Raw genomic sequence first — 13,789 nt, 5'->3', positions numbered from 1 at the left:
GTCTACGCGTGGAAGTGTGTGTGTCTGTCAGGCCCAGCAGTGCGAGGCGGCCCAGAAGTGTGAGGCTACAGCATGAAACTCAAAGAGCCGGGAAGGTGGCCCCAAGTTAATGAGTCGGAGACAAACTCGCTTACCCGCTGACAGACAAGGGGGGACGAGCATGTCCGCAAAACGAAACCGGCGACTCTGCATTTCAATTTTTTTTCTGACGATTTCAATAGTTTCTAGGAGCCCAGGCTTTTTACAGCACAGGCTTACACAGCTAGTGTAGAATATTAGTCTCAAATATCTTCTTTGAATTTTTTATGGCTCAGTAGGCTGATGTAATATTCAAGACATCCCTTTCCTGAAACCAGTTCTTTAATTATAGCATTACAGTGAGCAATAGCCTACCATAATGGCACTGTTTATGAGACACACCTCCTATTTTACAGAGCTAAAACAGAGTGCTTAAAGCTGTCAAATATCACATAAGTAAAGGGGGAAATTAATTTCTGTTTGATATATATTACCAACACTATCAACATGGTCTAAAAAGGGTATACAGTTATTACTGGAGTTGGTGGTTGTGAACCATTCCTGGCTTATAATCACCATGAAGTATTATTGTAGCATGAGCACATATAAATAATCAAGCATTATCTTCCAGCATGAACAGCAACCTGCTTATGTGACAAAAAAATAATACAATTGTACTACTAACTTAAATCTTCATTTGAATACAAATGGTTCAGGCCTGCTTGTTGAAGAACAGGTTGTGCTACTTAACAAGGTTGTGTTGCTTCAGTCTAAACTAAAACACTGTTGTATGAAAACACACAGATAAAAAACTATTTAAAAGGAACAAAAATAGTTTTTGGATAAAACATCCAAATTAGAAAAAGTGTCAATATAGCGTATATAGCTACATTTTTTCAATAATGTTAACAAAGAAAATTACAAAGACTAATAAAATCATGCGCCATAATATGTTATTTTGAAATGCTGAGTGATTCAGAAGCGAGCTATGAAACATGTGGGCGAGATAAGACTCAGTGAGATTAAAAAAACCCTAAAGGGATCACTGACATTTTCTCAAATTATCTCTTCCTGGCCCATCCGCCCTTTACACTCCTGTCCTTGTCAAAACATTGGTGTGTCTCAATCACAGAGAGCTGGGTGTCTGTTACAGGGACAGGTTCACAAGAACATTGTGCTTGATAAAAAAAGGCAGCATATTCTGACAAATAAAGAAATACATTTTATTTTATAACTGTTACACTTTGATTGATGGAAATCCCAGCTCAAAATCCTCCCCAAAACATTCCTTTTCAATGTTTAGGAAGAAGATGCAATTTTCTTTTTTGTTCTTTTAATTTGTTTACTTACAAATTCTGCCCTTTTATCATTGATCTATACATAATATGAGAACATAATATTTTCAAAGACAATCCTGTTCAGGGTTCTAGTTGTTGGAGCCTGAGCTCACAGCTTAAGGCTGGCCTATTCAAATGGTGGCCCAGAAGCAACCTCCAAGTGGCCAGCCCGTGGTCCCATCAGAAACACAGAGAAAAACTGAGAAAAAAACATTTTGTGATCCATAAGAAATTCCAACGTAAATTCCTATAGTAGTACTGACCAAACGTAGCCTAGCCACATTCAACCCACTGTACAGTGCATTGTATTGTTGTGTGTCTAGAAGCGGTGGTAGTAGTCTATAATACAGTGATTTTTTTTTTTTGGGACAATTACCTCAGCCGCAACAGCTGGTTGTAGCATCAACTATATATTAAATGAGTCTAAAATGAATTTTTTTTTTTAGTTGTATTCCAGTTTCATCAAGTGAGTGTGAACATGGGTTTTCGCAAATTAATCTAATTTTTACTGGTTACTGAGAAGCACCGTCTCTGCACTTCTCTTCAAATGATTGGTTGGCCCTCCATTCAAATGCTTTGTTCCTTCAGATTCACACCTGTTACAAGGACAATGATCAGCCACTGACAATTAAAGTAAAGAAAGAATTAGAAAGACTGCATTTGATGAAAAAAATGCAACAAGTCTAGAATTTTCATTCAATCAAATTAAGAACTGATGCTTTGCGGGACTACATAACAACTTTTTAATTGAATGCAGATCTCATTATTAACCTGCAGTTCATATTCTTTATTTCGGAAATTCTATGTTAGTAATTTTAAACTATCAAACACAATATTATTTAGCACAGTACATCTGGGCAGGTGGTGTAATGGTGGCACTGATGTCTCGTAATAAGGAGATCATAGGTTCACATCCTGGGTCTTCCTGGTGTGGAGTTTGCAAAGTACTTTGAGTAGTGAGTAAAGTGCTATACTGTATAAAGGTAAAGAATTATTATAATACTTGATGATTTGTCTATTTCAAATTTTAAATGTTATGTTTTTTTCACCAAATAAACAAAACATGCAGTTCTAGGACTCACTGCCTCTATATACCTTCACAGTACCTTACAATGTGGCCATTTAAAATGAACACACATGTTGTATTCATGTGTGTTAGTTACTGTTATCACATGCTGGTAGTTTTTTTTATTCTGTTAAATGCACTTTGTGATGTACCTGGGTCATATATGACCAAAACATTTATTTTATTTCAAATGGGAAACAAATGTTACTAGTAATACTGTGCACCATTTTGTTTTTATCCACTTTGAGATATGCCTAGGTTAGATGTGATCAAAATGTTTATTTTTTTATTTCAAAAGTGGAAAAACGTATTGCTACTACTTCACACTTTTTTTTATTGTTTTTATACATTTTTTATGTACCTGTGTCAAATGTGGGCCTCTTGATATACAATATTTTTGTTTTTTCTATTGTGTTCCAGAACCCCCCGCGATAGGTGAAAATCCGCGAAGCAGAAACCATATGTTTGTATAGTTATTTTTATATATTTTAAACCCTTATAAACTCTCCCACACTGTTAACATTATTAGAGCCCTCTAGACATGAAATAACACCCTTTAGTCAAACGTTTAAACTGTGCTCCATGACAGAGATGACAGTTCTTTCTCACAATTAAGAGAATGCAAACATATCTTCTCTTCAAAGAATGCGTGTCAGGAGCAGAGAATGTCAGAGAGAGAGAGCGAGAGAAAAGCAAACAATCAAAAAATCAATATGTGCTTTTAAGTATGTCGAAGCACCGCGATAAAGCGGCATTTTTTAGAGGAGCGTCCTATCTTCTAGGCAAACAGCCCCTCTACTCACATCCCCTCCGTCAGGCAGAGAGAGTGAGAGAGACAGAGAAAAGCAAACAATAAAGCAGCGCGCGGGAAGCACATCGTATATCATTGAGGAATTTTATTTAATACGTAATACATTCTCTGATTGGGTAGCTTCTAAGCCATCCGCTAATTGCATCCCTTGCATGAAATCAACTGGGCAAACCAACTGAGGAAGCATGTAGCATAAATTAAAAGACCCATTGTCCTCAGAAATCCACAAACCAGCGAAAAATCTGTGATATATATTTAGATATGCTTACATTTAAAATCCGCGATGGAGTGAAGCCACGAAAGTGGAAGCGCAATATAGCGAGGGATCACTGTATATATATATATATATATATATATATAGTCACAGGTAGCTGGGGGCGACCGCCCTGGTGGCTATGGGGACCATGGGTACAGAGCTTTGAAGCTGAGCCCTGTAGGGGCCTGTGGTCACCGCCAGGGGGCGACCCACTGCCTTTGGAGCCCTGGACCTCAGCACTTCTGCCACACCCAGAAGTGCTGGGGGGAAGAGGATCAGGGACACCCGGAGTGATTCCGGATGCAGAGCCGGTACTTCCGCCACACTGGGGAATGCCAGGGGAAGATTGCCAGGAGGCACCTGGAGCACATCCGTGTGTGTATAAAAAGGGCTGCCTCCCTCCATTCGATGGCTGGAGTCGGGTGGAAGAGGACGATGTCTTGGTGAAGAGGAGTGGAAGCAGCCTGAAGAGAGAAAAAGGCATTGTTTTGAGGGCCTGAACTTGAAGGTGATTGGTGCTGCGGCACTGGGTTGTGCGTATGTTCATTGTAAATAGGACTTGTAAATAAACGTGTTGTGGTGCTTAAAAACATGTCTACCTGTCTGTTTCCAGGCTGTTCCCCACACTATATATATATATATATATATATATACAGTATATATATATATATTGTGGCATCCGCCCCGGTGCCTGAATATCCCTGGAGCCCAGCACTTCCGCCACACCAGGAAGTGCTGGGGGGAAGACGACAGGGGACACCTGGACAGCTTCCGGGTGCGCAGCCGGCACTTTCGCCACACTGGGGCGAGGCTACGGAGGAGTGCCGGGAAGCAGCTGGAGCCCATCCGGGTTCCTATTTAAGGGGCTGCCTCCCTTCAGTCGACAGCGTAAGTCGGGTGGAAGAGAGATGGAGCTGGAGAGAGGACTGGAGGCGGCCAGGAGAAAGAGGCACGAAGGACTGTGAGGCCTGAACATTTGGGGTTTGTGTGCACTGAATATAACTGTAAATAAATGTGTGTTGGGTGAAATAAGATGTCCGCCTGTCTGTGTCCGGGTTCAAGTCCACATATATATATATATATACATATATATATATATATATATAGTATATATATATATATATATATATATATATATATATATATATATATATATATATATATATATACACTGTGTGCACAATTATTAGGCAAGTGAGTATTTTGACCATATCATCATTTTTAATGCATATATTCCAACTCCAAGCTGTATTCACTTGAATGCTTATTTTATTTAAGCACGTCAGGTGATGTGTATTTGTGTAATGAGGGAGGGTGTGGCCTAAGGAGATCAACACCCTATATCAAGGTGTGCAGAATTATTAAGCAGCTAGTTTTCCTCGGGCAAAATGGGCCAAAAAAGAGATTTAACTGACTCTGAAAAGTCAAAAATTGTAAAAAGTCTTTCAGAGGGATGCAGCACTTTTGGAATTGCTAAGATATTGGTGTGTGATCACAGAACCATCAAACATTTTGTTGCAAATAGTCAACAGGGTCGCAAGAAACATGTTGAGAACAAAAGACGCAAATTAGCTGCCAAAGATTTGAGAAGAATCAAACGTGAAGCTACCAGGAACCCATTATCCTCCAGGACTTTCATATTCCAGAGCTGCAACCTACCTGGAGTGCCCAGAAGTACAAGGTGTTCAGTGCTCAAAGACATGGCCAAGGTAAGGAGGGCTGAAACCCAACCACCACTGAACAAGAAACATAAGTTGAAACGTCAAAACTGGGCCAAGAAATATCTGAAGACAGATTTTTCAAAGGTTTTATGGACCGATGAGATGAGAGTGACTCTTGATGGACCAGATGGATGGACCTGTGGATCAGTAATGGGCACAGAGCTCCACTCCAACGTGGAGGTGGGGTACTGGTATGAACTGGTATTTTTAAAGATGAGCTAGTTGGACCTTTTTGCATTGAAGATGAACTCAAAATCAACTCCCAAACCTACTGCCAGTTTTTTGAAGACACTTTCTTCAAACAGTGATACAGGAAAAAGACCATGATTTTTATGCAGGCCAATGCACAAAAAGCTGATCGTCAACAGATCAAGAAACTGACAGACTCCATGAATGGAAAGGCTTATGACTGTTATTGGAAAGAAGGGTGGCTATATTGGTCATTGATTGATTGATTGATTTTTTAAATGTCAGAGATGTTTATTTGTAAATTTTGAGGTGTTTGTTTATTATTCTCACTATAACAGATGAAAATAAACAAGTGAGATGGGAAAATTTTCATTTTTCCTTTAGTTGCATAATAAATCTGCACACTAATAGTTGCCTAATAATTGTGCGCACATATGTATTCCCCTGATGATGTTCACACTCACATTTCCGTTGTGAAACATTCAGGTTTCAGGTTTATTAACATTTTGGATTGACTGATAGCACTGTGTTTGTTCCATATTAAAATTAATCCTCAAAAATACAACTTGCCTAATAATTGTGCACACAGTGTGTATATATATATACACACACACACACACAGATATACCTGTATACAGATAGAAACAACTCTGGTTGTTTCAGAAATAGGAAATTCAAAGAGAATTTTAAGTCAACAGCAGGGAGCCCAGAACCACAGCACAAGATCTCTGGAGAATAGGAAAAAAGTACCTGTCTCCCTCTTAAATAAAAGTGGATTCCACGTGTCATGAAAGAACTTTACCCAGTAGAGAAACCATGTTGCTCCACTGTCGACACCCAAACCCTTCTAGGGACTGTAAGCTTGCAATAACAAACAAAACCGGTCTGTCTAGGTGTGCACAGCAGTTCGGCACACTTTAGATGATAACAAAAATGACTTCTAGTGAAAAGGTGAACTTAGTCTATGAATTGATTGTAACTGATCTTCACACTTGTCTATTGTCTTTTTATCTTTTTACTTTTCCTTTTATCCTTTTCACAAAATATTTGTAGCAGCATATTTTGCTGATTGACATGAGAACATACAAAATATTTACACAATCACTGTATTTAAACCAGCTCAGGAAGAGGATGAGGTAAGTCTGAATTGTCTAAAGCATTTGTGAGAAAAGTACTTCCTATTCAAGTGAGATGCTTGTTTTATATTTTCATTGCCATTATAATAGTTAAGAGGTAGCTGTAGGATGTATATACAGTATGTTAAGAGGTAGCTGTAGGATGTATATACAGTATGTTTGCTGATTCTGAGGCTCTGTTGTCATTCACCATCAGCGATTTCAGGCAGGGTCTCATCCTGCAACACCTTGCTTCGGTCAAGGTACTCTAAAAGGTACTCTAAGCTAGCACTTAAAGCCACAGCTAGGCACATAGCCATTCTATATTGAGGGCGTCTTGTGTTAGCAAAACAATATTATTTAGTCCTAGAAGAACACATCTGAGAGGAATAATTCTGTAAATGGTCACATGCGCCAACATGTCCTCCATGTTTCCATGTATGTAAAAATGGATGTTTTAAATTACACAGATGGTTAACTTTCAGTCTGCTGAACTGAAGAACTCTTTTACTTTATGTGTTAAGCTTAACTCTCACTGTATATACTATCTGTTATTGATCATATATGTTTAACATCAATCAATACTTTTGGTTTGTGCCTAAGACTTATTGGGCCATGATATGCTACTTTCAGTCGCTGTAAATATATCAGTGTCAAAAATTTCACGGTAATTGCATCTTTGCTGAGAAGAATGAGAGAGAGAGAGATAATGATAACTTTCTTTGGAATTATGCTAATCAAAATTTATATTTAAAGAGGTATTGGACTGTCTTAGGGCTGATTAGTATTAATCAGAGTAGAGGAGAAACTGCTAAATTGGTTTATTCATCAATTCTTTATGCAACTCATCAAAAATCTCTTTGCAAATAAAGGACCAAGTCAAACTAAACTCAAAAAAATGAGCTAACCTTAAAAGGGAATTTTGGTTTTACTGCCTTTAATCTCCTTAACTGTGTACTCAAAAGAATTAAATTAAGTAGTTCTATTGGATCAAATGCCTTAGTTTGGCTTCAAAGTCAGTCTTCTATAAACCGGGAGGTCTAGTTTTCTATTAAGATGCAATTCTTACTCCAAATAAATTCCTTAACATGGCTTAAACAAGACCATCCAAAAAAAACTTTTTCAAGAGTGATTTCCCAGAATAAAATATAAGTTATAATGAAACACAAGCATTCTCACTTTCTATGGGTAATTTTCATGGCCAATACTTTCAAAAAGCCCAAAACCTTTCTTGTACAAGGCTCCTAGGCACAAATATTTTTTATATAAAAGCAGGCTTTTTGTTTCATATTTGTGAGAAGTTGTAAATAGAGTTTTGCAAGCCATGCTTTTATTAAAGAACAATGAAGTTAAAATATTGGGAAATAATGTTCAGTCTCTTAAAGCAGAGGGTTCTTTCATCAACATTGGGTCGTTGACAATGAAAGGCCATTTCACATTATGGTATACATCAAAGATGGGAGTCTGTAGTAAGAGAAGAGTGCTACAGAAAAATAAACTGAATGGAATATACATTTTACGACAATATTAGTAAAATAATCAGATTTAGATTTTTACATTTGATTATTGAAACATGATAAAAATAAGTCTATTAATGTAAGCTACTACTGATTTTTGCTCAGTTCCTATTGGTTTGCTCACAGATCATAATCATATGTGGCTTATTTATTTGCACATAAGTGTAAGAGCTAGCATAAAATAATTATTCAGGCAGGTATAACTATTAAATACTTATCCATACTGATTGATAGTTTATAATTCCACACATCACTTGAGTACACACTATCTTCCACCAAAACCTTGACTTATTCAGCTTTCCTTTATTCATCCATTAATCTATAAATTTCAACTGAGTCGATAAAACATCTTTTGACCAAAATTCTGAAGTTTCTTTTACAGCCTCCTATTCAGACTGAGAGAGAATGCACCCGCATGGTGAAGCAAACTGCTATTACAGCAACAGTGCACAGTAAAAGAACAGCAGAAACTCTACCTTGTGTAGTCTAAGAAAACTTGAATCCTCACAGGCAATACCTCATTACCATTCAAGGTACTTGTTTTTTGTTTTTTTTTCTAATTACCAACCATGTTATTCCGACTTGCACTAAAGAACAAAACTATGTACCAAATCAAAATGCAGTAGCTAAACAAAAAATGTTCACACATGCAAATGCTGCATTGTTTTATTTTCCATAAAGCTTCATATCCTGGCATTACGCCACTGTATTGTTTCTGTTATTATATCATCCCCCTACAGTGACATCCCTGTTTCAATACCAGGTGAAGAGTCATGAAGCAGTGACACTTCAAGTACGTACATCTTTCTGTGCTATTTATTTTGTGGCCCTGCACCTCGGGCTATCTATTCACTGGTATGTTGACTCATTAGTTTCACAGCCTTGATGTTTAGATTCTGTCTTTTCAGATACTCTTCGATTATGATCCCAACTGCCAAAAACCAAGAGTGGCAAATAAAATAGATATCAAAAGTCACACAACCTTATTGAAATTTTAACTTTCGTGCATGTAAAGGCTCAAACCATATGGAGAATCATTTAACACTTTAATTTTTTTTTTAGTTTTAATAAAACCAGGTAGCTAATATTTATGTAATAAACAAATAATTCTTAGAAAAAGTTTTGGTTGAACACCTTTTATAATAGATGTTGTATCTGAGTTTACATTTAACCAGTCACATTTCAGATCATGCACAATTGTAATTTACCTCGTCCTGAAATCAAGTGTTTCTAATTTGCCCTAAATAAAAGCAGCTGCTCCCTTAGGATTTTATTTATCCTTTGCTGTACAATGCTTTCAGATAGTCCTCTCAAACAGGTCTTTATTTTATGCTACATTCATGTATTTAGGTGGCAATCTAGGAATAGGAGTTTCCCAGAGGTTCATGTGAGTACCCTACGAAGAGGTAACTCCCAGTGGGACAAGTCAGAGAAAACAATGCTATCCAAATTAGCCAAGTTGTGAAGCTATTTTGACTTTTAATAGTATAAAATAAAAAAAATCCAGGCGAGGTATAAATGGAATTTCTTTTGTGGTCGAATTGTAATTGAAGCAAAGCAATACACAGTCATGCATTTAGTTTGAGTTTTATTTTCATGTAAAAATAAAGCTTCTCTTTAATCAATCATTGTGTTGATCAAGTACCACATTTCTCCTAAAACCTTAACCAGTGAAGCGAACACAACAAAATGGAAAGATGAGACGTAACTGAAAATCTTCAATGCCATGTGAATGTAGCATATAGACTATATAACTTTGTTTGCCCTAGAACTACAGTCAAATATCGCCTGTCTTCCTCCAAAGTCTGAAAAGACACACTGTTTCTTGTTATATTCTTGCCTGTTGATCTTTTGTGTTCCTTAATGTCCATACCTCTAACCTCCAATTTTCTTCCTGCTTTCCTTGCTGTCTTTCCTTCTGATTTCTCCACTACTGCTATTTTGCCCATTTTATGGTGTATGTTTTGGAAAGAAAGGTCACCAAAAATAAATTGCTTTTCACTTAATAATCTGTCTCTAGTTGTGGCTTGTATTTCTTATTCTATTCTCCTTTCAGGCCCTCCCTGTCACATATTCTGTAATAATTAGTCACTTTTAGGCCTTGCAGGCACAATTCTTTGCAAGGTTATTATAGTTTTGCCTTTTTATATTAGTTTTTATTTCTATATTTTTTCTGACCTTACTTAGAAATCCAGTTTAGTTTTAGTTTTCCTTCATGCTGTATTTTTAGTTTTAGTTTAATTTTTATGTCACAAAGACATTTCTATTTTATTTTTATATCTATTAGTTTCAGTTTTAGTAATTATGGCATGGAGCTCCTACTGAGTTTAGTTTTGTGTCATAATCAGACAGAACTGTACACTTAAAAGATTTGGATACGAGTTTAATGTTAGTGGAAGCTTACTACACTACATGGTTTAGTATCTGGTTTTGTTTTTGTCTAATAAAAACAAGCATAATCAAAACTAGATACTGAATATGAACAATTTTACACAATTTTATAATTTTTTAAATATTTTCTCTTGAAAATCACGGGGGCTTAAGAAGAACAGGGCTCTTAGACTTGAATCAGTTTGCAGATGCCACCTAGCTGTATTGAGGGAAACAAAGAAAAACAAGCATGTAGTGTGAAGGTTAGGGGCAGTGAGACTTGAATAGCCCAACATAAAGGACAGTAAACCCATAATGAGCAGAGCAAGAGCAGGTAATAGCAGTATGGACAGACATAAAATGACAGGGACAGCATCTGAGATTAAGAACAATATATACATTATCTAACCTGTTTATCCAGAGCAGGATTACAGGAAACCTGGAGCCTACCCAAGCAGGCTTGGATATAAGGGAGGATAAATCTCTGGTATGTAATATGTATGATATGGCTGATGTTAAGAACAAAATTACTTTCACAATATCAGGTATTTTGAGTTGTGAATATGAACTAAAAAAGATAAATGAATAAATATATAATAAATACAAAAACCCATTAGTATGTTTAGTTTTACATCACTTGGCAGACTCTCTTCGCCTACCTACCTTTGTTTGTATTACTTCATTGTTAAACAATGTTTTTAAAGTAAAAGTGATGGGTCTGCAATAATATGCTGATCTTGTATGATGACCTAGTAAGTCTCTCGATCAGTGTCGTTTAATTTTCAAAAACCGGGAGTGGTCTCCCCTAGACTTTCTTGTATACTCAGATATGGGGATGGATATTTGAGGAGTAAACCGCAAGACAATGATTATATTTTTATATTATGTACATTAAAGAACCATCAACAACAAATGAAATCAAATTAATAATATATTGAACAATTATTATAAAAGTAAAGTTAAATAAATCGGACTCTGCAGCTGCATGAATAGAAAAAAAAAAAAAATCGAGTATGTGTTCAGGTAAAGTACCACTTCCGGGTGATGGATTTGGCCCAAAAGTTAATACAGATCTACAATTGTGGTGTAACAACCACATGCCGAATTTCATCCATCTATCTAGTAGCATTTTTGAGTTATCGTGTTTACATGCACACAGACACACACACGTGCGCACATATTTATTTTTGGACTCTGGGAGGTCTATAACGTCAAGATTCATCAAAATATCAAGGTTGAATTTTTTCATGATTACTATACTTTCTCTATACTTCGTATATGAGAAAGTAAAAATGATTTCTCCTGTGCAAAGAGGCAGCTGGATTGCTGTCAACAAAAAGCAGTCACCTGAGAAATAAACTGAAATGTTACTCGTGATTTTTCTCTCCATATGGTAAACATTCTGCTGACCAGCACATTCTGATTTCAGCTGTTTAAATTACATCTTGATATACAACTAGCGCAAAGAAAGGCGGCACGTAAATCGCTTTCTATTTCTCACGCTTTACGCACCCACACTCAGCTTGCTCTGTCACCGCAAATGCTGTGTGAACAGCCACCCTCCGTCAACAGCCACTGTTCACTGGATGAATATGTGCGGGCGGCTCGTGGTGGATGACTTTCTGTTTTAGAGTTAAAACTTACAAGGGTTAAAGACTAACAGCAAGAATATTCATTCAAAAATGAAACTAAAAATATTTTAGTAAATTATTATTTCATTACAGTTAGTCTTTCCAGCTATTTTAATAGTTAAGTTTTAGTTTTTCATTTCGGTGTTGTTAATTATTTTACTTAAGTTTATGAAAATGTTTTTCAATAATAGTTTCAGTTTTGATTTTAGTTTTCATTAACTATAATAACCTTGGTTCTTTGTCATAATCAGACTATTGAACAACCTCATTATACACTGTAGTTGGTTTTGTTCTCTGTGAGTATTCTCTAGTAATACTCAACTGGAGTGACTTGAGCATCGCAAGATAATATTCCAAGTGCTCTGTGATGACAAATTACACAGATGTTGAAAAGACAAAAAAAAAAAGAATTTCATTATCCTGAATTAAATCTAACATTAATATTGACACAACATTTGAAGTTTTTTTAAGAACTGCTGAATAGTCTCACCTATGGGATTTCAAAACTTTGAAAGAAGCCTACCTTGGATAATAAGCAGTGTAATTCATAAATAGCTGAGCACCAGCTGGGTAGAATGCTGTGGAAGGCTGAAGGGCTCGAGGGCTGAGAAGAACTTGGGGTTGATAGAGGGTGGCAGCCTCTGCTGGAATAACAGCTGCAGGAGGAGGAAAGGCATACAATGGCGGAGATAGGCCTAAAAGAAGAAACGATGGAATTCAATGGAAATCCTGGTACAATGCACAACCATATCTCAGAATGCTACTAGAATTTTACTTGTAATGTGTCAAAAAATGTAAAGCCAATTATCTTTTAAAAAATGTTGATGAAAATTGTTGATTATACAATAATAACTTAAAAATCCAATGGTCATGGTAAATGAAATAATATACGAGGGGGTACCCAAAAATATCTGGAATCTGTACCTGGCGTACAATCTAGACTTAGTTGTGAATTTCGCCTCTAGGTGTAGCATACTTACAGTATTCTGTGACGGTCTGCCAAGTGACGTTGCTCTGTATTGTTCGTACGGCATTCCGTGTCATTTTTACTTGGTGTTTATTAAATGTTTATTAATCAGCTGCTGCAACTGTAGTGATGCTTGAAACTGCTTTTACAGATGAAGCTTTAAGTAAAACACAGGTCTATGAGTTGTTTTCGTGTTTCAAACGAGGGGAAATGTCACTTGAAGATCAACAGAGATCTGACCAACCTTCCACAATTAGGAATGACGAAAATCTTGAAAAAGTTCGCAATGCAATTTACGAAGATCGTCATTGGAATATTGAAGAGATTTCTGAATTGACTTGTGTGTCTTGGTGTTCTTGACACATTCCCTATTCGCCTGATCTTGCTCCGTGCAAGTTTTTCTTGTTCCCGCATATGAAAAAAGAACTCAAAGGAAAGCGTTTTTGTACCATGGAGGATGTCAAAGAAAAATCGCTGAAGGCATTGGACAACGTTCCTCTTCAGCAATTCCAAAAATGTTTCCACCAGTGGGAAAACCTTTGGGACAACTGCATTCATTCACATGTAGAGTACTTTGAAGGAGACTAAAGTTTCAGTAAGTAAAAATTATTAAAACAATTTTTTTTTCAATTCCGGTTATTTTTTAGGTACCCCGTCGTATTTTAATAACCTAAGCCTTTGCTGGTCATTGTTTTCAAAACAGATGCAACTGTCTTTCTCATGACAGTGATCTTAATTGTGAAAGAAAGCCTCAGCTCCCTCTGCTAGAAATTTTTTGAGAGCTGAAGTCA

At 36.6% G+C, this 13,789-nt stretch overlaps 1 protein-coding gene across 3 annotated transcripts in view; it reads right to left on the bottom strand.

Annotated features, from left to right (window-relative positions):
* The window catches only part of esrp1 (epithelial splicing regulatory protein 1), a 70,481-nt gene that overhangs the window by 24,643 nt on the left and 32,049 nt on the right, over positions 1–13,789 (bottom strand). For all 3 annotated transcript variants that reach the window (XM_039736339.1, XM_039736340.1, XM_039736341.1), the window contains one exon: positions 12,555–12,726. In XM_039736339.1, the coding sequence (XP_039592273.1) occupies positions 12,555–12,726 (172 nt within the window). The remainder of the gene's footprint in view (positions 1–12,554; positions 12,727–13,789) is intronic.

The sequence above is a fragment of the Polypterus senegalus genome, chromosome 15 (genome assembly GCF_016835505.1).
Source record: "Polypterus senegalus isolate Bchr_013 chromosome 15, ASM1683550v1, whole genome shotgun sequence".
Lineage (NCBI taxonomy): Eukaryota > Metazoa > Chordata > Cladistia > Polypteriformes > Polypteridae > Polypterus > Polypterus senegalus.
This window is presented reverse-complemented; position numbering and strand designations above follow the sequence as displayed.